General features: G+C 49.5%; 2 protein-coding genes, 1 long non-coding RNA gene and 1 other non-coding gene across 7 annotated transcripts in view; 1 reads left to right on the forward strand and 3 right to left on the reverse strand.

The window, feature by feature from the left end:
• LOC142384496 (protein NLRC3-like) overlaps positions 1 to 15,291 on the reverse strand; it is a 233,149-nt gene extending 217,858 nt beyond the window's left edge. For 2 of the 3 annotated variants that reach the window (XM_075470774.1, XM_075470773.1), the window contains exon 1: positions 14,697 to 14,797. The gene's annotated coding sequence lies outside the window, so the exon portion shown is untranslated. Of the gene's footprint in view, positions 1 to 14,696; positions 14,798 to 14,896 lie in introns of those variants that run through there. The other variant, XM_075470771.1, reaches the window with a different exon arrangement.
• The window catches only part of LOC142384501 (uncharacterized), a 244,977-nt gene that overhangs the window by 150,247 nt on the left and 67,261 nt on the right, over positions 1 to 27,469 (forward strand). The gene's annotated exons all lie outside the window — the stretch shown is intronic.
• On the reverse strand, positions 8,443 to 9,967 carry LOC142384548 (protein NLRC3-like). The gene has a single exon (XM_075470849.1). The coding sequence runs from the start codon at positions 9,965 to 9,967 to the stop codon at positions 8,540 to 8,542; it is 1,428 nt and encodes a 475-aa protein (XP_075326964.1). The 3' UTR covers positions 8,443 to 8,539.
• Positions 24,228 to 24,300, reverse strand: trnat-ggu (transfer RNA threonine (anticodon GGU)). The gene has a single exon. It is a non-coding gene; the product is annotated as a tRNA-Thr (tRNA).

Below are 27,469 nucleotides of genomic sequence, written 5' to 3' on the forward strand. Positions count from 1 at the left end.
GGCTTAGCTGGGATCTCAAACATGACCTCTTTACTTTCAGAGTGGCTGCTACAGAGAAACCCTTCACTCGTAGAGGTGTTCTAGCCACTGTGAACAGTCTTTTCGACCCTCTCGGACTCGTTGCACCAGTCGCCATTCAGGGGAAGTTCATACTGCGTGAACTTATCAGCGGTGAGATCCTTGACTGGGACAGTCCACTTCCAGATGAAAAGGAAGCTGAATGGAGAGTGTGGAAAAACTCCTTACAAAGTCTGAGTGACTTCAGGATCCCGAGAGCTTACACTCCTACTACCCTTACCACAGCCCGCAGAAAGGAACTGCACATCTTCTCTGACGCCTCGGTGAAGGCCATCGCTGCTGTAGCTTACCTGAAGGTCGTCGACAGTGATGGAAAGTGTCATATAGGTTTTGTCCTAGGAAAAGCGAAACTAGCTCCCGCAGCTGCCCACACTGTCCCAAGGCTGGAACTGGGTGCAGCTGTATTAGCGGTAGAGATGGCGGAGTTAGTGGAGAGTGAGTTGGACATCAGTGTAGATTCTTCAAAGTTCTACACAGACAGCAAGGTTGTCTTAGGATACATATATAACCAGACCAGACGTTTTTATATGTATGTTTCCAACAGAGTACAGCGGATCAGGAAGTCCACCAAACCAGAGCAGTGGCACTATGTCCGTACCACTCAGAATCCAGCAGATCACGCCACTCAATCTGTATCCGCAGTTGAGCTTGCTAACACGACTTGGATCACCGGGCCTCCTTTCCTGTCCCTGCCTGAAGGAGCGTCCACTTCGGAAGAGGAGTCATATGACCTTGTCGCTCCAGAGCTCGACACCGAGGTGCGCTCTCATGCTACCACGCTCTCTGTTCCTCCAGCCAACCTGGGGTCTCATCGTTTTGAGCGATTCTCATCTTGGAAGTCTTTGGTGAGAGCCATAGCATTCCTGACGCACGTCACTCAGTCTCAAGGGAGCTCCGCTATGGTCAAGCACAAGGATTGTAATGGCCGGCATCTATGCAAAGGGCCTCATACAGCAGAAGAGCTGCACAAAGCAGGAACTCTCATCATCAAGTGTGTGCAAAGAGAGACCTACAGCAAAGAGTTCTCTTGTCTAGCTGCCGGGAAGATCATCTCAAAAGATAGCCCTCTAGGAAAGCTGAATATCTATGTGGACGAAGATGGACTTCTAAGAATAGGAGGTAGGCTCAACCAATCGGCACTCGACGCAAGAGAAAAACTGCCTCTTGTCATCCCAGGCCGCAGCCATATCGCAACGCTGCTCATGAGGCATTATCACGAAAAGGTCAAACACCAAGGTCGTGTTTTTACTGAAGGATCTGTCCGCTCAGCAGGGTTCTGGATTGTTGGGGCCAAGAAATGTATCAACGGTATCCTTCACAAATGCATCACATGTAACAAGCTTCGAGGGAGAGCTGCTGAGCAGAAGATGGCAGATCTGCCCCCCGATCGCCTGAGTACAGAGCCACCCTTCACCTACGTGGGTCTTGACGTGTTCGGCCCTTGGACTATTACCACAAGACGCACCCGAGGAGGTCAAGCTAACAGCAAAAGGTGGGCTGTACTTTTCACGTGCATGAGCACACGTGCCGTGCACATAGAGTTGATTGAGGCAATGGACACCTCAAGTTTCATTAACGCCTTGCGTCGCTTCTTTGCTCTGCGGGGACCCGCTAAGCAAATCCGTTCTGACTGCGGAACCAACTTTACAGGCGCCTGCAAGGAATTGCATGTACTCCTCACGGATCCTGAAGAACCCAATGTTAGAAGGTACTTGAGTGAAGAAAGTTGCACTTGGGTTTTCAATCCTCCCCATTCTTCCCACATGGGGGGAGTTTGGGAGCGAATGATTGGCATCTACAGACGGATATTGAACTCCATGCTCATGCAAACCAGCCCTTCACGCCTTACTCATGAGGTGTTGTCAACCTTTATGGCAGAGGTCACGGCGATTATTAATGCCAGGCCGCTTGTGCCTATCTCTTCAGACCCAGACTCACCTTTTCTTTTGACCCCTGCTTCACTCCTGACACAGAAGGCGTCTACTTACCCTCCTCCTCCGGGAACCTTTGACAGCAAAGATCTCCACCGCCAGCAGTGGAGACAGGTCCAACATCTAGCCAATACCTTTTGGAACAGATGGAGACGCGAATACTTACCAACACTTCAAAGTCGTAGTAAGTGGCAGGACGTGCGTCCTAATCTGAAGATAGGTGACTTGGTTCTTCTTAAGTGTCTGGAGGAAGTAAACACCTGGATGAGAGAGAATTTTCTACAATTAAATGAAGACAAAACTGAGATCATTCTGTTTGGGAGCAAAGAGAAGAGAGTCAGCGTTGGTAAATATCTTGAGACTCGGGACCTTATAATCACTGACCAAGTTGGTAACCTCGGAGTGTTGATAGACTCAGATCTGACTTTCAGCAGCCACATCAAAGCTGTCACCAAGGCAGCTTTTTACCACCTCAGAAATATCAACAGAATTAAAGGTTTCCTCTCCCAAACAGACCAGGAGAAACTCATCCATGCATTCATCTCCAGTAGACTCGATTACTGTAATGCTCTTTTAACTGGACTTCCCAAAAAGAGCATTAAACATCTGCAGCTCATCCAGAACGCTGCTGCTAGAGTTTTTACCCGGACTAAGAGATCTGAACACATCACACCAGTTTTAAAATCTTTACACTGGCTTCCAGTCAGTCATAGAATAGATTTTAAAAGCCTGCTGATGGTTTACAAATCCCAGAATGGTTTAGGCCCAAAATACATCTGTGATATGTTCAGAGAATATAAACCCAGCAGAGCTCTTAGATCCAAGGACTCAGGTCAGCTGGTCCAGTCCAGAGTCCAGACTAAACATGGAGAAGCAGCATTTAGCTGTTATGCTGCAAATAAGTGGAACAAACTGCCAGTGGAGATTAAACTTTCACCAAATGTAGACATTTTTAAATCCAGGTTAAAAACATTTCTTTTCTCATGTGTCTATGCATGAAATATCTTTTAACTTATCTAGACTGTTGCCTGATTTTAAATTCATTTAAATGATTTTATTTGTTTCTCTTTATATTATTTTATGTATTTTTAATGCTTCTTGCACTCCCTGCTGCAATGCTTTTATTTTATGTAAAGCACTTTGAACTGTTTGTACATGAAATGTGCTATACAAATAAATTTGATTTGATTTGATTTGATTTAAGGATAGCGAGGCGAAGAGGAACGAGTGGCCGATGGCTCTGGTCACAAAAACTTTCCCTGGCCAAGATGGAAAGGTCAGGAAGATTGAACTCAAGGTCACAAGATCTGGGTCAGCTAAGACTTTCTTGAGACCCATCTCTGAGACGATTCTTCTCAAGAGTGCGGAAGACACAGAGTGAATTTAGTTTCTCTGTTAACACATGTTCGGGTTATTCAGATAGTGGTATTTGAATAATACCAGACTGGGAGTGTCATGTTCTATGTGAACTTTGCCTGTATTTGTGTTGCCTTTTCTCCCCCTACTGGCGGTTAAGAGTAGTTCATTACTTAGTTTATTTACGCTTTTATTTTGAAAGGTAGATTTAGTCACATGACATTGTGCAGAGTCTGATCAGGAAGAGCTTAGTTTCTACATGCCATGCGGCCTGCTTGCAGCTCCTGCTATTGTCTCCTTTCCTCCTGCTTTTGTGCCTTGGAAAATTATTGCTTGTGAGTTGAGTTTACATTTTTAGTTAATCTTGTTGTTACACAGATTCCTGTAGTGTATTACATAAATGTTTGGTTTATTTATATGTAAATTCTGCTACTGCTAAATTAACAGTTATTAACAGTTTGTATTGTCATCTTCTGTGAATATATTGTTATTTTAGTAACAATCCAGTAATTGGTAATTATCTTTGTATTATTTCAGTTTTACAAGATAAAATATTGTTCATGAGAATGAAGACAACAGTAAAGGCCATTCAACTTTACTCCAGCCTCTGAGTTCTCTTGGATCTTGTTCGCTATCTGTCAATTTGTGTACAGACACACACACTGAGGACAGAATAGTCTTTATTAGATTTCTCAGAATCTGCCGGACTACAAACCCTGCAAATGTAGAGCAGAGCATTTTCCACCAGAGCACCAAACCCAGTGGGAAGATGGCTCATAGACATTCCCTCCTCAAAGCAGCTTCCCACTTCTTCCTCACATCTTTGTCTTTGGGAAACCTTCAAAATAAAAACGGGAGATTCCACAAAGTCCACACAAAAACATTTCAAATAGGAGGTCAAGCTTATTTTCTTCCTTCTTCTGCCTTCACATTTCTTAAGATACTAAATACAGGTGTGAACGCATTCAGATCCGATGGCTCAGACCACATTCAGAGGTGCTCTGTGACACTTGTGTCCACATTCTCAGAACAGTGTGAACACAAATCCATCCTGGGCCACATTGAAGGACCTACTGACCTGATGGGACTCCACACAAGCAGCCCAGGTTCCACCAGGATGTTTTCTGGGAAAAATACATTGTGTAAAAGCAGCGTCCTGAATTCATGTGTGAATGATGATATAGTTGAGTTAGTGAACGTATCAGTGATTTTACAGAAACATCAGTCGACCTGCTGATGTCCTGTTTGTCCAACATTAAATATTCATTCTTACTTTTGCCTTAAAACTTAGATTTTTATAATAAATGTAAAAAATGTGAAATATTCTAAAATAGAAATCTAATACCTAAATATATTCAGATAAAAACTCTATATTTTCCAATAAAAAGTAAAAAACACGACTGAGATAAAGAGTAAAAATGAGAGAAAAGATCTGAGACAAAATTTCACCAACTTTGAACTTTAATGAATAAAATAATCAGATAAAAACATGAAAAATGAACATTGTGATGAATAATGAAGCAAAAAGTCCCATTTCTGAGATGAAAAATCTAGAATTCAATCACTAATTCACCAGGTGAAAATGTCAGAAAGTCCAAATAAAGACAGAATGAGCCAAACAGACTAACAGTGAAACACTGGCAGGATTCTGATGCTGAACATCAGGAACTTTCAGTCCAAAGCAGATGTTGTGGACTGTTAAAGTCTGTAGAAACAGGACGGTGGCTGCTGGGGGACAAAAAGCTGCTCTGAGTTAAAGAAAGGATGCTGCTGGGCTCTTCTCCTCTCCCTCTCCAGCCGGGAGGAAGAGGTGATCCAAAGTGAGGAGTGTGGCAGCGCCTCCTTTAAACTCTGTGGGCAGGCCCTCATGCTCATGCAAATGTTGTTTGTAAAGGATCATTTCAGTCCTCTGTGTGAGCGTTCAACAGCAACATTCAGCAACATTCTGCATCAGAAAGCAGCTCCAGTCCAGGTGTCCTTTCATCATCTAACAGGAAGTGAAAGTGAAGAAACATCAGGATGAACCCCGGCTGCTCACCAGACTTCTGCTCATTGCAGCAGAATCAGTGAAGATCTGTCAGCAGGTTGGAATCCATCTGGGCTGATGCAGCTCAGTGATTCCTCTCTGATGTCACAGTTTGTCACATGTGCAGCAAACTAACTGCAGCTGACATCAGCTGAATGGGCTCAGCTGAAGTGAGCTGCAGAGAAACACAACCTGCTGATACTCAGTGTGAAGCTCTGACTGGAAACACACAGAAAAACAACATCCTGGAAGAATGGCAGCTTCCATCTTTAAAGGACCGGAAGAGGAAGAAGTTTCCAAGGAATCATTCAGAAGAGTTTCAGACAGAAACTGACTGAGTCCATGAATCTGAAAAGGTGTTTCTGAGTGAAAGAGACAGACATGAACAGACTGAACTATCTGTTCAGCAGGGATTCTCTGACAGGAGGACACTCTGTGTACTCAGCACAGAGACAACCAGGAACCAGGTGAACAGAGCCCAAACCCAGGATGCAGAGGTTCTTCAGTGAATGTGGTGCTGAAGGTGTGGAGGTGGATCAGTGTGTCAGAGGAGACTCTGTAGAAGGACAGAGTGCCAGCAGGACGGTCCACATACACTGCTGCTCTGTTACAGACAGAGGAGGAGGAGGAGGAGGAGGAGGAGGAGGAGGAGGAGGAGGAGGAGGAGGAGGAGGAGGAGGAGATGGGTGTTCTTCTGTTATTGTGATAAACAGAGTATTTACCTCCATCAGAGCAGATCAGACTCCAGGACTGATTGTTCCCTCCAAACACACACTCTCTGCCTCCTCTCCTCCTGATTCCTCTGTAACTCACTGATATAGAAACTCCTCCTCTCCACTCGACCTCCCAGTAACAGTGACCAGTCAGAACATTTCTACACAGCAGCTGACACCAGACATAAAACCTGTCTGGATGATCAGGATATGACTGAACCTCTCTCACCCATGTCACCTTCCTGTTGTTGTCAGACAGTTTCAGGTTTCTGTTCACTGTGTTTGTGTCGATTGTGAGTCTGCAGGAATCTGATGGAGAGAACAAACACAGTCCAGCTGCAGTTATTGATCCATCATCTGTTGACTTTGATCAATGAGTGATGTGACAGTGTGAAGATGGCTGGATGTGATGAATCAGATGAAGAACACACTCACACTTCCTCAGCCCTGGTGTCAGCCATCGTTCTCCAGCAGGCTCCACCCTGAAAGGAGGAGGGGGGTCAGAGCAGCACCGTCTCTTTCAGCATCAAACTGGGGATGCACTGTTCCGATATTTGGATCGGATATCGGTACCGATATCTATGAACAATCGACATCGGGTATCGTGCCAATGGGCCGATCCATATCAGCTGCTATTTTTAGTTTTTAATTTAAATTTTTTAATTTCCCCCCCTTGTCCTGTCCAGCATTGGCATTTATCCAACTGCCTTCTGCGCCCTCTAGTGGTGAAAAACTTGTTAAATTGGGACTACCTCTGATTTCTTTTTTTTTTGTTTGTTTTTACCAAGCTGGAGAAGCTATTGTTTTGTTCAGATGCTTTTGTAATGGAAGTTTAATTCATATTTGCACTAAACTATAAAAAGAGCTAATTGCTATTTATTTTGAAAGTCTAACAACCAAGCGAATGAAGCTGTTTTTTTCTCTCTCAATTTCAGCTCCTTTATTCTTTAATATTTTAGATTTTTAATCCCTACTTGCACTGACCGAACCAGTTACACTTGTTGTAGTCAATTCTGATGTTGCCTTGCACAAAAGAATGATCCCAGTCTTTTCCACACAATGAAACTTACCGTTTGCTACCATAATTCTGCGCTTTTTTTCTGTATCGTATCGGATTGGTATCTGCCAATACTAAACCTCAGATATCGGTATCGGAGGTGAAAAAAGCGGATCGGTGCATCCCTAATGCAAACATGGACATTACATGGCTCTCACACACACTGTTCTACACTGAGAAAGGAACAGTCCAACATCTGGACACATCCACAGGAATGGAGCATCTGGAAACTAGAATGAAAGCTGTCTGATCAGCACTGACACCAACAAACTGCTTCTTTCAGCCATCTGCTCCTGATCTGAGCCAGAGCTGCAACCTGTCGGCCCTAAAGCTTTTACATCTGATCCACTCTTTTAACCTCAGTCAGTGAAAGAGGCTACACACTCCAAAGGTCACACCTTAGACTCTCACATTTCCAATGCTGACTCTGCATTTACATTTTGCAACGCCTTTAATTCTGCGTCCTCAGCCCACTTTGAACCACAGGCACTATTGCAGTTGTATAATGAACATTTCCTTTCTATCCTTCACCAAATCATCCCATTTAAATCCAGGTAACAAACATCTAGTAACACCCCTCAGACCAAACTGAAGAAACTCTGACCAACAGACACTTCTCACTGTTGTTCCTGCAGATGTTCTCCTTGGAGAGCTCAAACACCTGCTGTTTCTGTCCAACCAGTGTTTCTGCTGAGCAAAGGAAACAGGCTCCTACATGTGTGATTGTTCATGTAACACTCAGCAGGAAGCAGAAGCACAGGGCTGAGTGCAGCACAGAGAACATGTTCCCTGCTCTTCCTCCTCTGTCAGACACTGTGAGGCTGCAGCAGGCCTCTCCATACCTGAGTTTGTGTGGATCCTTCAGTGCAGCCCTCAGCAGCTTCCCTCCTGAGGCTCCTGGATGGTTGTAGCTCAGGTCCAGCTCTCTCAGATGGGAGGGGTTGGAGGTCACAGCTTCAGCCAGAGAAGCACAGCCTTCCTCTGTGATCAGACAGCCTGACAGGCTGCAGACACAGAGCAACACAGCTGCTGTTAGAACAGATAATAATAACATAATAACAGATGTTACTGCATCACAGAGACTGTATGAAGCTGAAACAGCAGAGAATCCTGACCTGAGAGCTTCCAGCTCACAGTTTGGACTCTTCAGTCCATCAGACAGCTGCTTCACTCCTGAATCCTGCAGGTTGTTGTTACTCAGGTCCAGTTGTGTCAGGCTGGAGGACTGGGAGCTGAGAGCTGAGGACAGAGCTGCACAGCTTCTCTCTGAGAGGTTACAGCCGCTCAGTCTGAGGAGGGAATAATGAGATAAATCTGGGACTTTCTCTCCTATAGAAACAGCAGCAGGATATTCATACACATCCCTCTATATCTGTACTCACACAGCTTTGTTGGAGGCTTTGACCACTGGCAGCAGCCTCAGAAGAGCCTCCTCTGAAGCAGAGTACTTCTTCAGGTCAAACTCATCCAGATGTTTTCCTGATGACAGTAAGATGAAGACCAGAGCTGACCACTGAGCAGGAGACAGTTTATCTGTGGAGAGACTTCCTGAACTCAGGGCCTGTTGGATCTGCTCCACCAGAGAACGATCCTTCAGTTCATTCAGACAGTGGAACAGATTGATGCTTCTCTCTGCAGACAGATCCTCACTGATCTTCTCCTTGATGTAACGGACTGTTTCCTGATTGGTCTGTGAGCTACTTCCTGTCTGTGTCAGCAGGCCTCGTAGGAGCCTCTGATTGGTCTGCAGGGAAAGACCCAGGAGGAAGCGGAGGAACAGGTCCAGGTGTCCATTTGGACTCTCTAAGGCCTTGTTCACAGCACTCTGATGGAGATAATTCAGATTAGGTTTGTTAAATAGTTTTGACCACACAGAGGTTGTTTGTTGTTCCTCCATCAGGTTGAGTCCAGAGTTGATGAAGGTCAGATGCACATGAAGAGCAGCCAGAAACTCCTGAACACTCAGATGGATGAAGCAGAACACCTTCTCCTGGTACAGCCCTCTCTCCTCTCTAAAGATCTGTGTGAACACTCCTGAGTACACTGAGGCTGCTGAGATATCGATGCCACACTCTGTCAGGTCTGATTCATAGAAGATCAGGTTTCCTTTCTGCAGCTGCTCAAAAGCCAGTTTTCCCAGAGACTCAATCATCTCCCTGCTCTCTGGACTCCAGTGTGGATCTGTCGCAGCTCCTCCATCATACTTGAGCTTCTTCACTTTGGCCTGAACCACCAGGAAGTGGATGTACATCTCAGTCAGGGTGCTGGGCAGCTCTGCTCCCTCTCTGGTGTCCAACACATCCTCCAGAACTGTAGCAGTGATCCAGCAGAAGACCGGGATGTGGCACATGATGTGGAGGCTTCGGGATGTCTGGATGTGGGAGATGATCCTGCTGGCCTGCTCTGAATCTCTGAATCTCTTCCTGAAGTACTCTTCCTTCTGTGGGTCAGTGAACCCTCTGACCTCTGTCACCATGCCAACACAGCCAGCAGGGATCTGATTGGCTGCTGCAGGTCGTGTGGTTATCCAGAGGCGAGCAGAGGGAAGCAGCTCCCCCCTGATGAGGTTTGTCAGCAGCACATCCACTGAGGTGGGCTCTGTAGCATCAGCCAGGGGCTCCTTGCTGTGGAAGTCCAGAGGAAGTCGACACTCATCCAGACCGTCAAAGATGAACACGACCTGGAACTGTTCAAAGCTGCAGATTCCTGCTGCTTTGGTCTCAGTAAAGAAGTGATGAACAAGCTCCACCAAGCTGAACTTTCTCTCTCTCAGCACATTCAGCTCTCTGAAAGTGAATGGAAACATGAAGTGGATGTCCTGGTTGGTTTTGCCTTCAGCCCAGTCCAGAGTGAACTTCTGTGTTAAGACTGTTTTCCCAATGCCAGCCACTCCCTTTGTCAGCACTGTTCTGATTGGTTCATCTCTTCCAGGTGGGCCTTTAAAGATGTCTTCTTGTCTGATGGATGTTTCTGCTCTGCCTGCTTTCCTGGATGCTGCTTCAATCTGTCTGACCTCATGTTCATCATTGACCTCTCCGCTCCCTCCCTCTGTGATGTAGAGCTCTGTGTAGATCTGATTCAGAAGGGTTGGCTTTCCTGCTTTAGGAATCCCCTCAAACACACACTGGAACTTCTTCTTCAGAGCACATTTAACTTTACGCCCACAAACTGCAGCAACGAGTTCTGAATGAAGACAAGAAATAACATCAGTAAACAGACATTTCAACCCTGTACATAATGAGTATCTGAACATCTGCTGTTCTGTGTGCTGAGACATCAGTAAATGTGTCATTTATCCAGCAGGTTAAACCTTTAGAGAAATCCTCTTACTGCTCTGCAGACGGTCAGCCAGCTCCTCCTGCTTCATTCTCCTCAGGAAGTGAACTGTGATCTTCACTAATGCCTCTCTGCTGCTCCTCTGCTCTTCATCCTCACCCTCCCTCTGACTCTCTAAGCATTCTGGGTAATCTGGAGTCAGAGCCTTCTGCATCTTCTTCAGCTCGTCCTTCACAAAAGTGAGCATGTTGTCCTCCAGCAGCTGGAACAGAAAACTATATGAATGAGCCCATCAGACTGAAACCATGGAGCCAAACATCAGATCCATGTTGGACACACTGACAACCCACTGGTCTACAGAGTGCAGCATGGAGATGGCTGTGAGCAGAACAGATGGGAAAGTAGTTGTTGCTCATGTACAGACCATAAATATGGAGTCCAGCTGTGTTTGATGCTGCTGGGCAGACGGACCACTGGGACCCTCTGAGCTCTGCTGGTCCACTCTGTGGAGGAATCATGAAGAATGAGCTCACATTGTGTCTGTCCACACAGAGACCAACACAAGCTGAAGGTCCATGAAGGGATGTGTGGATGTGAGCAGTGGGTCAGAGGACTCCCTGGACAACATGGTTTTCACTGGAAATCCCAGAGACATCCATTTAAGGTAAACACAAGAAACTTGTGCTAAAGGAAAAAAAATGGACCAGACTCAGTGAATAATTCCCTATAATCCTTATAATATAGATCAGTGAGTAGTGCTGACCAACAGGTCATTGGGGTCATCAGGTGGGAACCTCCTTTCATCAGTGTTTCGTCTAGTTGGGCCCACGACACCTCCAGGAGGCTAGAGATTGATCACTGGCGTCCCAGAGTCACCCCCCTAATGCCAGCCATCACTGATCCTCACACCACAACAACCATCTTTTTTTTTCTTCCCCACAGTCACAAGCTACCTCAGCCTCTCACCAACTGCACACCAGTCACAGCGGGGTGGGGATGCAAACCCTGGTTCGGGTAGGGGGTAATGAAAGTATAGAGGCTGCCAGAGGTGGAGGCAGGACAAGACACACGAGCAGATTCAGCAGACAAACTCACCTAAACAGTCCTACAATCACTAAAAACACCAGCAAAAACAAAGCCATTCAAGCCAACTCACCTAAAATGGCCGCCTGGTTTCAAAAGGCTTACATGGGCCACACCCTCCACTTAAATATCTGGAACTTCTTCTTTTGCTTCTTCCAAAAGTCTGTTTACCCTAAGTGCTCCCCCTGCTGGGCCCCCAGCTGCTATTGCTTCTTCTAATCCAAATCCACTGACTGGACTTTACTGCCTCGTCTGACACTTCCTTCACTATTTTCCTCACACTCTGTCCACTTACTCCCAGCTCCCTCAGCAATGAGACAACAGACTTTGCAACAAATCCTCTACATCCTACTTCCACTGGACAGATTCTAACCTTCCATCCTCGCTGCTCTGCTTCTGCCCCCAACTCCACATACCTAAGCTTTTTCCTTTCATACGCTTCTGCTACTAATTCCTCCCAAGGAACAGTCAGCTCTATGAAACAGACTCTCATTTTACTCCTAGACCACAAGACTATATCAGGCCTTAGGTTTGTACCACCTCCATCAGTGTTGGTGGAAAACATCCAACACACACCGCTTCACATGAACAGAGAAATGGATGTGAAACAGAGCTGAGCTCACATTAAACACATGTTGGAGTAAAAACTGTTCAAACTGACTCATTTTACTCTGTTACAGCATTTACACTCAGCTCACCTCTTAGGAGATGGATGTTGGGCTGCTTTGAAGTCAATAGGATGATACATTGACCGGTCGCTCTTCATGGAGACACAGCTGGGTCCAGGTCCAGGTCCGGGTCCGGGTCTGGGTCCAGGTCCAGGTCTCTGATGGATCCTGACAGAAAAACACTTGTTTTCTTCAAACTAAAGTATCAGTGATAGTGTTTGAGTCTGCAGTGAGACGGCCTGTCAGAGAGTCAGTGTGGCTGCTGTGGAACAATGTTACAGCTCCCCCTGGTGGCAGCTCTGTGATCTTACAGAGCTCAATGCTGATAAACACACACACTCTGAGGCTTTTAACCCTCAGATTCAGACCAATCACCAGCGACCCTCAGCTGCTTCCTGCACAGCTTCCTGCTGTATAGAAGTGGCTGCACATGTGACGTCCTGTTGGAAAACTGAGATTCTTCACACTCCATTGATGCCAAATGTTAACTGGCTCTGAGTGTTTTTCAACAGATCAGTAAAAACATAATATTTCTGCATCAGCCGCCCTGTTCACTGCATAATCAGCATCCTGTGAAGAAGCCACATCAGTGGACAGATATTCAGCAATATTCTCCCTTTGTTTTCACAAAGAGCTGCAGGACTGAACTAAAACATCACATCACACACATGATGCAGCTAATTAGTCTCATCAGACACATCAACAACTGATGTCTCTGATTTTGGTCGTTTTGCGAGGTTGAAAATCGAAACTTTAATCGGGCCAATCAAATTGTGAGGAGCGGCAATTGTTTGTTTTTCTTTCTGTCTTTCGAAGATATGAGCTGACTTTACAAGGACGCCAGAAATCCTCATATTCTTTTTGCAAAAACGGCAACTGTGGTTTAGTTCCGTTCTTCCACATTATTCGCGTACAGTTTCTACATTAACAGATATGAGTGCCGGTATTGAAAACACAGAAAAATAATATTCTTTCCTCTCTGACATTAGACTACACTCCACCATGTACTTTCCGTCGCGCTGACTACGTAATCCTTCTTCATCGCTCTGATTGGTTGTTGCGCCATCCTATTGCGTGGCGTTGAGTGCAGAGGCAACTTAACAGACAACCGTTTATCCCGCCCACACTGCTATCCAGCTGCACCAGACCCCTGTACAGCTTTTTGCTGTAGGGGTCTGGCTTGCTAGGCTAGGTTATCATCTGAAACATGATGCAGCCTCTGAATACTGACAGCTACTCACTGCTGGGCTGATGGAACATCAGGATGGAAATCAATGAAGAATTCCTTTGACCAGTCGCTCTTAAAGGACACACAGCTGGGTTCAGGTTCAGGTTCGGGCTGGTTCCTGTGAATAAAGGTGGTTTGGTGCTGTGAGCGCTGAGCTGGGACATGGAGGAGAGTCATGGACAGTTAGAGATGGTCACCTCACCTCTGAGCTTTGCTCTGGCTCTCATGTTCCCCACACAGAGAGGTTTCAGTGTCCTCACTCTGATCCATGCTGCTGAACTCACAGCAGCTCACACACACTTTCTACCTTCTTCTGCAGAGGAAACACACATCATTCATCTGCACAGCAGCTCACACACACTTTCTACCTTCTTCTGCAGAGGAAACACACATCATTCATCTGCACAGCAGCTCACACACACTTTCTACCTTCTTTTGCAGAGGAAACACACATCATTCATCTGCACAGCAGCTCACATCCTCCTCTCCATCATTGATGTAAAAAGATCAGCGGCTCCTCCTCTGATTGGCTCAGATTCTCTGTTCCACATCAGTTTCAGTTGAATCATTATTGTCATTAATTGTGGTTCTCAGCAAAGTGATGCTGTAGAATAAAACAGATATTTTAAATGAATATATGCAATAAAAGGTCAAAATTAAACAGAAAACTTTTCAAAACTCCAGTTCCAGTAATTTGACTCTTCATTCAGAGAAACTTATATCAGAGACGCCACTAAAACCTGTTTTTCAGGTGATGTTTTCAAATGAAAAGTAGAAAAAAACTCTAAGATACTTGAAATGAGGAGGAGGAAGAGGTGGTAGAGTGAAGACGGGAAACTGAACACAGAGAAACAAGGAAAAACTGGCCTGACGTGTACCGACTGTGCTTGAACATGGAGGTGGTTATGATCAAGGTGATGGAATTTAAAAACCTTGAAAAACCTGTCTGACTCACTGAGTTACACAACGAGAAAACCACACCTCCATCCAGGGTGTTACCTTTAGTCTTTAAGAGAAAAACAGCAGAGTTTCTGTGTCTGACTTCAGTGGAAGAAACCGCAGTTATCCCCACAAATTAAAACACAATGGGATTTATTTTGGCAATAAAACAATAAATAATATGCTTCTAATCAACAACAATGTAAATGATAATCATGCAGATTTTTCTTCAAAGTTCTTCGAGCGACAAACTGGACCTGAAATAAGAAGTGAACATGTTCCCCAAACATTACAGAGCAGAAACAAACAGGAAGGTTACTGAAGACAAAGTTCAAACTCACAGTTTGTTCAAGCCAAGTGTTGAAGCTGACGCTCCGCTCCACAGACACAGGTGAGCTGCTTCCTGGAATCAGTCAGAGCTCCACCCCTGATGGGGGCAGGACAGGTAGGAGGGGGGGCAGCAACAGGATCATCTGATTCTAACAGCAGCTTGTAACCTGGTTGGGTTTGTTTTAAAATGAATAAACTTCATCAGTCTTACTCTCACTCCTGACTCCTATCAGCCATCATCTGCTTATTTCCTCCATCATGTCCTCACTGAGGAGTTATCTCATATTAGGCAGGGATCCCAGTGGAGGTCAAAATGGTAACTGAGCATCTAACAGCCAGTCTGGGCCTGGGAGGCATCCTGCTTTGGTATCAGGTAGACTGCTCATGTTGGCTCTGAGGCAACAATCAAATGGAGGAGGGAACATGCTCATTAATATCGCTGATGTTGGAAATAAAGAGAGCATTTTCTTTCCATCTGAGCAGGACTGAAACAGATGACCTGCCTGAACACACATACAAATGTATACATGTACATTTATAAATGACAAACATGTCCATCCATCCATTTTCTATACCCACTTAATCTAATTCAGAGTCTCGGGGGGGCTGGAGCCTATCCCAGCCGTTACTGTGCGAGATACATATCATTATATCATATTATTATATTAGATATTGGGCGGGGTACACCTGGGGGGTATTCCACGAAAGTAGCTAAAGAAAGCCAGGCTATAGCCGGTAAGCGTCGCTTGAACTAGCGCCATCTCCCATTTAAGCCTCAAGTCGTTCCTCGAAGACATTTGAGCTGCATCTCGGTGAGGCTAATCCAAGCGAGGCTTACATAGCCTGGCTATGTGCGAGTGCACGAGGAACGTAAGAAGCCCTGACGAGTGGATGGTGGAAAAACGGAGATCTGTGTGAAAAGGAGAGCAAGACGAGCTGTTATTTTTTCGTCAGCTGAACAAATAATGCTGATGGAGCTGTATGAGGATTTTAAAAGTGTCATCACCAGAAATGGTAATACAGCTGCGATCAATAAAGCGAAGAAACGGCTAACAACTGCAGACAGACTAAATGCGTAAGTTCTGAAAGTTTCATACCATTGACATTTATTTTACTGTCCTCATGTGTTTATGCTCTCCTCTTTGTGTTATAATGTGTTTACATAAAGCATGCTGAATTGTCTCTGTATGAGATGTACAGCACACATATACTGGCCCTGCTCACTATTAATAACCCAATAATCTACACGCATCATCATACTTTGTGACTATATTATCCTGTGTGTGTGACCCACATATTCATTTTTCACTGTTACATCTCAGCAGGATCCATCTTAACAGCCAAAAGCGTACCTGGCAGCAGGTGAAGGTTAAGTACAGGAAAATATTTCAGAGTGGTAAGTAGCCTTTGAAGAAATGTGTTTGTCCAATAAAGAGAGTGCCAAACTAGATATGGAATACAAGAAACTGAAAATAAAAAGATCAAGCAAGAGATTATGAAACTGGAGAGGGATGTTAGTATAAATTCAGATAAAGGAGAATAACTTGTCATTATTGTACGGTTCATGCAGCGTGTTAGAAATGTGTTTTTTACATTTATATTCACAGTGGGGTGCCATGACCTAACATGTGGAAAGTTATAAATCATCTCTGTCCATTTAGCCTTCTTACACTTGCTCTGACTTAAACTGCTCTGTGTCAATGCTAAATTATGAAAAGAAGTTCTAACTCAAAGGTCCCAACAATAAGGATCAAAGGAAATATGTGTCCCTGTACAGGTCCCTCACTGTGTCAGGAGAAACTGAGTCCTTTCAGGCACTACAACTCAACGAAGAAAAGACATGAGCCCGAAAAGTTGTCCACAAGACAAAATGTATAAAATATGAAGTATACTATTAATTTAAGATGGCTCTGTCAGAAGTCAGCCATGGTGCCTGAGAACTTTAAGCAATGAACCTGTATTTAATTTGGCCAAAGGTCATTTCTATCCATACCCTTGTTTTAGCATGTGCACGTGCATGTGCATGTGCATGTGCATGCCCTTATTCCTGGATTCCTGGCGTGAGGAGGTACGGCCAGCATGCATAGCCTCTGTTCCCAAGCAGGACACCACTGAACTCTCCTGCAGAATAAGAGAAATGTTGGATGGATATACATGTGTTAAGCCTGGGCAATTTGATAAAATATGTGCCTTATATGGCTATCTATAATAAAGTACGACGAGCACTTTAAATTCCTTAAGATGACCTCTACACCTGACCTCTCATTAGATCACCAAAATTCTGCCTATGCTACACCTCACTTCAAAAGTACACTCCTTCGGGTAAGTAAAGTTTGAGGATGCTCGGAAGATCCAAGAATCATGAACTGATCCCGGCCATTTCAACCTGGAGAGACTCAGACGGAGAGATAGGAGACAATTGCAAGGTTTATTGTCAATATTTCTTTGGCGCTCGGGCCCCGGCGGAGGACATGCAAGCTGAACCGCTGTGAGCTTGCAAGTCCGGCATAGGGAGATAGATGCTGAATATCTTCCCCCTTGGGACCCGAACCTGGTGGCGGAGTCATACAAAGGAAGGAGATCTCGAGACTTGAGACAGCGGGTGGAGATGAGGAGGTGGTGGGATGCAGCTTGCCGATGAACCGGTAAAGCCCCATGCAGGAGCGCCTTATATGTGGATCTGAATGGTTGATGAGCGATTGCCAACACCTGGTGAGTCTGCCATGTTGAATTTGCGGCTAGCCTTCATTTCAACCTGGAGAGACTCAGACGGAGAGATAGGAGACAATTGCAAGGTTTATTGTCAATATTTCTTTGGCGCTCGGGCCCCGGCGGAGGACATATAAGCTGAACCGCTGTGAGCTTGCAAGTCCGGCATAGGGAGATAGATGCTGAATATCTTCCCCCCAAAAACTGAGCCGGTGCCGAGCTGGTGAGGGACTGGCTGCAAGGTGAGGAAGGAGCCTGTGAGAAGAGTTGCCCACCCTCCAAAAAAGAAGAGAGCCCGCCTGGGCTGCCTGAGGAGAGAGAGAACGGGAGAGTGATCCCGCCTAGGCTGCGGTAGACTGAGACTGCCTGGGCTGCCTGAGGAGAGAAAGAACGAGAGAGTGAGCCCGCCTGGCTGCGGTATTCTGAGCCCGCCTGGGCTGCGGTATTCTGAGCCCGCCTGGGCTGCCTGAGGAGAGAGAGAACGTAAGAGTGAGCCCGCCTGGCTGCTGTGGATTGAGCCCACCTGGGCTGCCTGCGGAGAGAGCGAACGTGAGAGTGAGCCCGCCTGGGCTGCAGCAGATTGAGCCCGCCTGGGCTGCCTGAGGAGAGAGAGAACGTGAGAGTGAGCCCGCCTGGGCTGCAGCAGATTGAGCCCGCCTGGGCTGCAGCAGATTGAGCCCGCCTGGGCTGCAGCAGATTTGAGCCCGCCAGGGCTGCAGTAGATTGAGCCCGCCTGGGCTGCCTGAGGAGAGAGAGAACGTGAGAGTGAGCCCGCCTGGGCTGCAGCAGATTGAGCCCGCCTGGGCTGCAGCAGATTGAGCCCGCCTGGGCTGCCTGAGGAGAGAGAGAATGTAAGAGTGAGCCCGCCTGGCTGCAGTAGATTGAGCCCGCCAGGGCTGCAGTAGATTTGAGCCCGCCAGGGCTGCCTGAGGAGAAAGGGAGATTAAACCCGCCTGGGCTGCAGCAGACTGAGCCCGCCTGGGCTGCCTGAGGAGAGAGAGAACGTGAGAGTGAGCCCGCCTGGGCTGCAGCAGATTGAGCCCGCCTGGGCTGCCTGAGGAGAGAGAGAACGTGAGAGTGAGCCCGCCTGGGCTGCAGCAGATTGAGCCCGCCTGGGCTGCCTGCGGAGAGAGAGAATGTAAGAGTGAGCCCGCCTGGCTGTCGTGGATTGAGCCCACCTGGGCTGCCTGCGGAGAGAGAGAACGTGAGATTGAGCCCGCCTGGGCTGCCTGAGGAGAGAGAACGTGAGAGTGAACCCGCCTGGCTGCAGCAGATTGAGCCCGCCTGGGCTGCAGCAGATTGAGCCCGCCTGGGCTGCAGCAGATTGAGCCCGCCTGGGCTGCCTGAGGAGAAAGAGAAAGGGAGATTAAACCCGCCTGGGCTGCACCAGACTGAGCCCGCCTTGGCTGCCTGAGGAGAGAGAGAACGTAAGAGTGAGCCCGCCTGGCTGCCGTGGATTGAGCCCACCTGGGCTGTCTGCGGAGAGAGCGAACGTGAGAGTGAGCCCGCCTGGGCTGCAGCAGATTGAGCCCGCCTGGGCTGCCTGAGGAGAGAGAATGTGAGAGTGAGCCCGCCTGGGCTGCATGAGGAGAGAGAACGTGAGAGTGAGCCCGCCTGGCTGCAGCAGATTGAGCCCGCCTGGACTGCCTGAGGAGAGAGAACGTGAGAGTGAGCCCGCCTGGGCTGCATGAGGAGAGAGAACGTGAGAGTGAGCCCGCCTGGCTGCAGCAGATTGAGCCCGCCTGGGCTGCAGCAGATTGAGCCCGCCTGGGCTGCCTGAGGAGAAAGAGAAAGGGAGATTAAACCCGCCCGGGCTGCAGCAGACTGAGCCCGCCTGGGCTGCCTGTGGAGAGAGAGAATGTAAGAGTGAGCCCGCCTGGCTGCAGTAGATTGAGCCCGCCAGGGCTGCAGTAGATTTGAGCCCGCCTGAGGAGAAAGAGAAAGGGAGATTAAACCCGCCTGGGCTGCAGCAGACTGAGCCCGCCTGGGCTGCCTGAGGAGAGAGAGAACGTAAGAGTGAGCCCGCCTGGCTGCAGCAGATTGAGCCCGCCTGGGCTGCAGCAGATTGAGCCCGCCTGGGCTGCCTGAGGAGAAAGAGAAAGGGAGATTAAACCCGCCTGGGCTGCAGCAGACTGAGCCCGCCTGGGCTGCCTGAGGAGAGAGAACGTGAGAGTGAGCCCGCCTGGCTGCAGCAGATTGAGCCCGCCTTGGCTGCAGCAGATTGAGCCCGCCTGGGCTGCAGCAGATTGAGCCCGCCTGGGCTGCCTGAGGAGAAAGAGAAAGGGAGATTAAACCCGCCTGGGCTGCACCAGACTGAGCCCGCCTGGGCTGCCTGAGGAGAGAGAGAACGTAAGAGTGAGCCCGCCTGGCTGCCGTGGATTGAGCCCACCTGGGCTGTCTGCGGAGAGAGCGAACGTGAGAGTGAGCCCGCCTGGGCTGCAGCAGATTGAGCCCGCCTGGGCTGCCTGAGGAGAGAGAATGTGAGAGTGAGCCCGCCTGGGCTGCATGAGGAGAGAGAACGTGAGAGTGAGCCCGCCTGGCTGCAGCAGATTGAGCCCGCCTGGGCTGCAGCAGATTGAGCCCGCCTGGACTGCCTGAGGAGAGAGAACGTGAGAGTGAGCCCGCCTGGGCTGCATGAGGAGAGAGAACGTGAGAGTGAGCCCGCCTGGCTGCAGCAGATTGAGCCCGCCTGGGCTGCAGCAGATTGAGCCCGCCTGGGCTGCCTGAGGAGAAAGAGAAAGGGAGATTAAACCCGCCCGGGCTGCAGCAGACTGAGCCCGCCTGGGCTGCCTGTGGAGAGAGAGAATGTAAGAGTGAGCCCGCCTGGCTGCAGTAGATTGAGCCCGCCAGGGCTGCAGTAGATTTGAGCCCGCCTGAGGAGAAAGAGAAAGGGAGATTAAACCCGCCTGGGCTGCAGCAGACTGAGCCCGCCTGGGCTGCCTGAGGAGAGAGAGAACGTAAGAGTGAGCCCGCCTGGCTGCAGCAGATTGAGCCCGCCTGGGCTGCAGCAGATTGAGCCCGCCTGGGCTGCCTGAGGAGAAAGAGAAAGGGAGATTAAACCCGCCTGGGCTGCAGCAGACTGAGCCCGCCTGGGCTGCCTGAGGAGAGAGAACGTGAGAGTGAGCCCGCCTGGCTGCAGCAGATTGAGCCCGCCTGGGCTGCAGCAGATTGAGCCCGCCTGGGCTGCCTGAGGAGAAAGAGAAAGGGAGATTAAACCCGCCTGGGCTTGAGCAGACTGAGCCCGCCTGGGCTGCCTGAGGAGAGAGAACGTGAGAGTGAGCCCGCCTGGCTGCAGCAGATTGAGCCCGCCTGGGCTGCAGCAGATTGAGCCCGCCTGGGCTGCCTGAGGAGAAAGAGAAAGGGAGATTAAACCCGCCTGGGCTGCAGCAGACTGAGCCCGCCTGGGCTGCCTGAGGAGAGAGAGAACGTAGGAGTGAGCCCGCATGGCTGCAGTAGATTGAGCCCGCCTGGGCTGCAGTAGATTGAGCCCGCCTGGGCTGCAGTAGATTGAGCCCGCCTGGGCTGCCTGAGGAGAAAGAGAAAGGGAGATTGAGCCCGCCTGGGCTGCAGCAGATTGAGCCCGCCTGGGCTGCCTGAGGAGAGAGAGAACGTAAGAGTGAGCCCGCCTGGCTGCAGCAGATTGAGCCCACCTGGGCTGCCTGAGGAGAGAGAACGTGAGAGTGAGCCCGCCTGGCTGCCGTGGATAGAACCCGTCTGGGCTGCCTGCAGAGAGAGAGAGAGAGAGATCCCACCTGGGCTCCCTGCGGAGAGAGAGAAAGGGAGAGTGAGCCCTCCTGGGCTGCCTGCGGAGAGAGAGAGTAAAAGGGAGAGTGAGCCCTCCTGGGCTGCCTGCGGAGAGAGAGAGTAAAAGGGAGAGTGAGCCCACCTGGGCTGTGGCAGGAACAGTGAGCCCTCCTGGGCTGCAGTAGATTAAGCCCGCCTGGGCTGCCTGCAGAGAGAGAGAGAAAGGGAGAGTGAGCCCTCCTGGGCTGCGGCAGGAACAGAGAGAAAGAGAGAGTGAGCCCTCCTGGGCTGCGGCAGGAACAGTGAGCCCTCCTGGGCTGCCTGTAGAGAGAGAGAGAAAGGGAGAGTGAGCCCGCCTGGGCTGCCTGTGGACAGAGAGAAAGAGAGAGTGAGCCCTCCTGGGCTGCGGCAGGAACAGTGAGCCCTCCTGGGCTGCGGCAGGAACAGTGAGCCCTCCTGGGCTGCGGCAGGAACAGAGAGAGAAAGGGAGAGTGAGCCCGCCTGGGCTGCCTGTGGACAGAGAGAAAGAGAGAGTGAGCCCTCCTGGGCTGCGGCAGGAACAGTGAGCCCTCCTGGGCTGCGGCAGGAACAGTGAGCCCTCCTGGGCTGCGGCAGGAACAGTGAGCCCTCCTGGGCTGCGGCAGGAACAGTGAGCCCTCCTGGGCTGCGGCAGGAACAGTGAGCCCGCCTGGGCTGCGGCAGGAACAGTGAGCCCGCCTGGGCTGCAGGGGAAGTGCGAGAACGGGGAGAGTGAGCTCACTTGATTTGCCATAGAGATCGAAAGCCCCCCTTTTTCTGCCAAAGAGATAGTGCTGCCAGAGAGAAGCGACAATTAGAGCTGAAGGACTCCACCACCAGTAGTTGCGAGAGCTTACCTATAAGCTGAGCAGCGAGCGCTGAGCAGCGAGCGCTGAGCAGCGAGCGCTGAGCAGCGAGCGCTGAGCAGCGAGCGCTGAGCAGCGAGCGCTGAGCAGCGAGCGCTGAGCAGCGAGCGCTGAGCAGCGAGCGCTGAGCAGCGAGCGCTGAGCAGCGAGCGCTGAGCAGCGAGCGCTGAGCAGCGAGCGCGGATTGAAGGTCTGGACGGATGCAGGAGGAGTAGGCTGCCTAAGACCAGCGACCGAGCTGTTGGAGAGATGCCTCAGGAACACCCTGGACGGCTGCGGAGGTAGCTGCCCCAATCCGAAACTAATGTCCGGAGTAGCTCCGAGTGGCTAAAATCTTTTAAAAACAACATTTCATTGATCCGGGACGAAAGTAGCTGTGTGAGGTGCGCCCAGACACAATGAGAGATGACTGCTGTCACACTGCCTTGGGAGCGGCTGATTGAGAATACGGTGGCGTCGGTTTAAAAACAACTAATAACAAAATCTATCATGTGGCACGATAGTCTGCAAATGTCCCGCAGATCAGTGTGGCCTTGTGCAAGAGGCAGAAGCGTCACAACATTCGAGCAGCTGCCAGCAGTAAAGATTAAAGCCCTGTCTAACGGGGCAGCAGCAGGGCGTGAGGCAGTGCCAAGGAGCATAGCTGAGCAGAGCACTGCAGAGCAGGGCACACAGCGCAGAACCGGGCACAGCAGAGCAGGGCACGGGAAAACAGAGCAGAGCTGGCTACAGCAGGGCACTGCAGAGCAGGGCACACAGCGCAGAACCGGGCACAGCAGAGCAGGGCAAGGGAGAACAGAGCAGAGCCGGCTACAGCAGGGCACTGCAGAGCAGGGCACACAGCGCAGAACCGGGCACAGCAGAGCAGGGCACGGGAGAACAGAGCAGAGCCGGCTACAGCAGGGCACTGCAGAGCACAGCAGAGCAGGGCACTGCAGGGCACTGCAGAGCAGAGCTGGGCACACAGCGCAGAACCGGGCACAGCAGAGCACGGGAGAACAGAGCAGAGCCGGGCACAGCAGAGCAGAGCCGGACAGAGCAGGGTACAGCAGAGCACAGCAGGGCAGAGCAGAGCAGGGCTCAGCAGAGCAGAGCACACAGCGCAGAACCGGGCACAGCAGGGCACTGCAGAGCACAGCCGAGCAGGGCACAGCAGAGCAGAGCAGGGTACAGCAAAGCACGGGAGAGCACAGCAGAGCAGAGCAGGGCAGAGCAGAGCAGAGCAGGGTACAGCAAAGCACGGGAGAGCACAGCAGAGCAGAGCAGGGCAGAGCAGAGCACTGGAGACCAGAGCAGAGCACAGCAGAGCAGGGTACAGCAGAGCAGGGCAGGTATGTGAGCGCAGTCTCTCGCTGTGATGACTACTGCTGTGGTTATGTCCAGCTGTAACAGTTTATGCTGCTCCAGAACACGGCAGCTGTAATGCTGCATTGCAGCAGCCGTCGCTTTGCATCGAGCTGTTGCATGTCATGAACACTAAAACAAATGTGCTGCCGCCATAATCCTAACAATGCCAACAGCGGCCCCAGTGACAGCCATTTCATCTCAAGGCTGCACTCACAATCGCAGCTAGCTGTTCGAGGAGCTCCTCTATACATTTGAATGCAGTGGTGTAGCTGTGTACATGTTGCCACGCTGAAGGACTCTTTATGTGGTCTGCAACATATCCGCATACCAAACGTATTGTGTCACAGCACAGCCCTGACTTCCCTTGTGGGAAATGGAATGTGAAGACCGTTTGAGGTAATAAGAACATTTCCTCCAATTGTAAAGTTCTGCCTTCCAGACAGCAAGAGAAAATACGCCTGCATTTCTCACTTAATACGCACACAACTGTTTTCACATCAGAGTCAACATCATAGTCAGTTCCATCGTTATCGATATTCCGGTCATCTTTTCTCTTCCTGGTCTGATTTAGTCAATATCATTACAAGTTAATATCTATCATAGTTGAGCTGCAACACTTATGAAACATGGTGTCACCAACATCTTTACATGCTGATCATGTGTTAAAGCCTTACCCAACAGTTTGGTCATTTCTTGGCTGGCTTTGGGCTGCAACATCATTTCGTTAGACTAAGAAATAAATGGTCCTTGTTAGCAAGACATCATTTTTTGTGATCATTCAAAGAAGCACCACTGCGGATGCTGTGATGGTGGTAACAGAGCTGAACTTTGTGCAAACATCTGTTGATTATACTGCTACGCCCAACGTAGGGCTCGAAACCACGACCCTGAGATTACCAGTCTCGTGCTCTACCGACTGAGCTAGCCGGGCTGTTACCTGTACGGTGATCAGCTGGGGGAGTGGAGGGGGCCGGCTGAACGGAATGGAGGGACAGAGGGTGCTACTGTGGCCGACGGCCTAGCATGAGGAAGCAGAAGTCAAAGCCAGCGCAGAACCAACCGGGACGGAATAATCCGAGCGGCTTGCGGCTGAGGTGGGCCCCGCAGCTGGAGCGGAGGAACCGCAGGGCGGGGACGGCCTCGGCTTCGCTTAGCCGGAGGCGGGGATCGCTTCTTGGACCTTACCAGCTGTGGGTGGGGAAGGAGTGGATGAATCGCCTGTTTGGAGAAGCTCTGCCAAAGAAGCGAGCTGATTGGAGCCGAGGCCATCGGCTGGGCGGATGCTCTTGGACCGGAGAACAGATGCTGAAGAGCCGGCAGCAGAGAGAGGAGCGAGCCGGGCGCTCCGACGAAAGGGAGCGGGTAAAGCAGGTTTGGAAATGCCAGAATGACTGCTCGGAGGCCTCTGAGCGGCGTCAAAATCCGAGTCAGACATGATAATCCTGTGGGGTTGACCAACAAGCAAGAGCTAATGCATGCAGCTTGCCGATGAACCGGTAAAGCCCCATGCAGGAGCGCCTTATATGTGGATCTGAATGGTTGATGAGCGATTGCCAACACCTGGTGAGTCTGCCATGTTGAATTTGCGGCTAGCCTTCATTTAGCCTCAATGTTGGAAATGAAATTACCTCCATCACAGATCATCTGTATGCATGGAGGATAGGAGTCAATGATGAGCTTTCACAGGGCATAAATGTAACATTGCTCAGCATTACTCAAAGGGGTTGATGTGGTATTTTTCAAAATGAGAAATCCAGTTCAGAGTCTATGGACAATTATCCACAAGTGTAGCTGTACATTTACATTTACATTTACATTACGGTCATTTTGCAGACGCTTTTAACCAAAGCGACTTACAATAAGTGCGTTCAACATCGGTAGGCAAAAGAACTTCAGGTCACAAGAAATCATAAGTGCATTTCCTTCCACTACCAAACAGCTAAGAGCAAAACTAGTGCTAGAGTAAGTGCGATAAGTCAGGTACCTCAGCCTCTCACCAACTGCACACCAGTCACAGCGGGGTGGGGATGCAAACCCTGGTTCGGGTAGGGGAAGAAATAAAATAGGTAAGAAAAGCAGGAATGGGATGCAAACCCTGGTTCGGGTAGGGGGTAATGAAAATATAGAGGGTGCCAGTGGTGGAGGAAACAATAAGTGCGTAAGTAACTAGGACGGATCAGGGTAGTTTTTCTTGAAGAGGTGGGTTTTCAGCCTACGGCGAAAGATGGGCAGCGACTCAGCTGTCCTGATATCAGTCAGGAGATCGTTCCACCATCGGGGTGCCAGAACAGAGAAAAGCCGTGACCGTGTCGATCGTGCGCAGGGACCCCTGAGTGACGGGGCAGCCAGGCGCCTGGTGGGTGCAGAGCGAAGTGGTCGGGCGGGGGTGTAGGGCTTGACCACAGCCTGGAGGTATGAAGGAGCTGTTCCTTCCACTCCCCTGTAGGCCAGCACCAGAGTCTGAAACTGGATGCGAGCAGCTACAGGGAGCCAGTGTAGAGAGCGGAGAAGGGGAGTGGTGTGGGAGAACTTGGGGAGGTTGAACACCAGACGAGCAGCATCTTTCTGAACCAGCTCCAGAGGTCTGATGGCAGAAGCCGGGGCGCCAGCAAGGAGGGAGTTGCAGTAGTCCAGGCGGGAGATGACAAGAGCCTGGATGAGCACCTGTGCTGCCTTGTCGGTGAGGAAGGGGCGAATCCTCCGGATGTTGTAGAGGAGGAATCGTCAGGAACGGGTCACTGATGCGATGTTTGGCGAGAACGACAGTTCGTCGTCCAGGGTCACACCCAGATCCCTCGCGGTCCGGGTTGATGTCACCACAGAGGCATCCATGGTGATGGCCAGGTCTCTGAATGGGCAGCCCTTCCCCGGGAGAAACACCAGCTCAGTCTTGTCCAGGTTGAGCTTAAGGTGGTGCATCGACATCCACTCCGAGATGTTTGCCAGGCACGCAGCAATGCGTGCTTCCACTTGGGTGTCAGAAGGGGGAAAAGACAGAATCAGCTGGGTGTCGTCTGCATAGCAGTGGTAGGAAAAGTTATGGGAGTGGATGACAGAACCAAGAGATGATGTGTAGAGGGAGAAAAGAAGAGGACCCAGGACCGAACCTTGGGGAACCCCGGTGGTGAGCCTATGTGGCTTCGACACAGACCCTCTCAGTGTGACCTGGTAGAAGCGATCTGTCAGGTAGCATGAGAACATGGAGAGTGCAGAGCCAGATACTCCCATTCCCTCCAGGGTAGAGAGAAGGATGTCATGGTTCACTGTGTCAAATGCTGCAGACAGGTCCAGGAGAATCAGGACAGAGGAGAGAGAGTTAGCTCGAGCAGTTTGGAGTGACTCAGTTACTGCTAGGAGGGCCGTCTCAGTTGAGTGGCCCACCTTGAACCCGGACTGGTAGGGATCCAAGAGGTTGTTCTGGTGGAGGTAAGAGGACAGTTGTTTAAAGACAGCACGTTCAAGAGTTTTGGACAGAAAGGGTAGAAGGGATACCGGTCTGTAATTCTTGATCTCGTAGTAGCAAACACCCTTCAGGTTTGGAAAGATGCCAAGAGATTCTGTGGATCACATACTACCATTTCTATATTGGCCCCTTTATCCTCTAACCCAGACCTGCCACCCCTGATAGGGACTTCACTCTTCGCTAAGTGGAAGGAACATGGCATACATCAGTTCCAAAATTTATTTGAGGAGGGCTCTCTAAAATCTTTTGTAGACCTCAGATCAGAATTTGAAATTCCAAACCAAGACTTTTATAAATACCTACAGCTTCGTCACTATATAACCACTTTGGAAAAGTCAGGGCAAATGTCCTTTACTTTATCAGCCATTGAGGAAATCATGGTAAACTCCACAAAGCTGAAAGGGAAGATCTCTGTGATCTACGGTGCATTACTGGACCAAAATAGCTCCTCTTTAATGTCACTTAGAACTGTATGGCATAAAGATTTAGAACAAGATCTTGATGATGAGCTTTGGACCAACATGTGTCATAATGTCTTTGTTTCTCTATCCTGTAACAAAATGATTGAGCAGAATTATAAATTCATGCATAGAATGTACCTAACACCAATCCGGCTTAGCAAGATGTATCCCACTGT

The sequence above is a fragment of the Odontesthes bonariensis genome, chromosome 7, assembly GCF_027942865.1.
Source record: "Odontesthes bonariensis isolate fOdoBon6 chromosome 7, fOdoBon6.hap1, whole genome shotgun sequence".
Lineage (NCBI taxonomy): Eukaryota > Metazoa > Chordata > Actinopteri > Atheriniformes > Atherinopsidae > Odontesthes > Odontesthes bonariensis.

Bases quoted from the DNA above. Each gene is read 5' to 3' on its own strand.
- LOC142384548 (XM_075470849.1), bottom strand. From the start codon at position 9,967: ATGTTTCCATTCACTTTCAGAGAGCTGAATGTGCTGAGAGAGAGAAAG.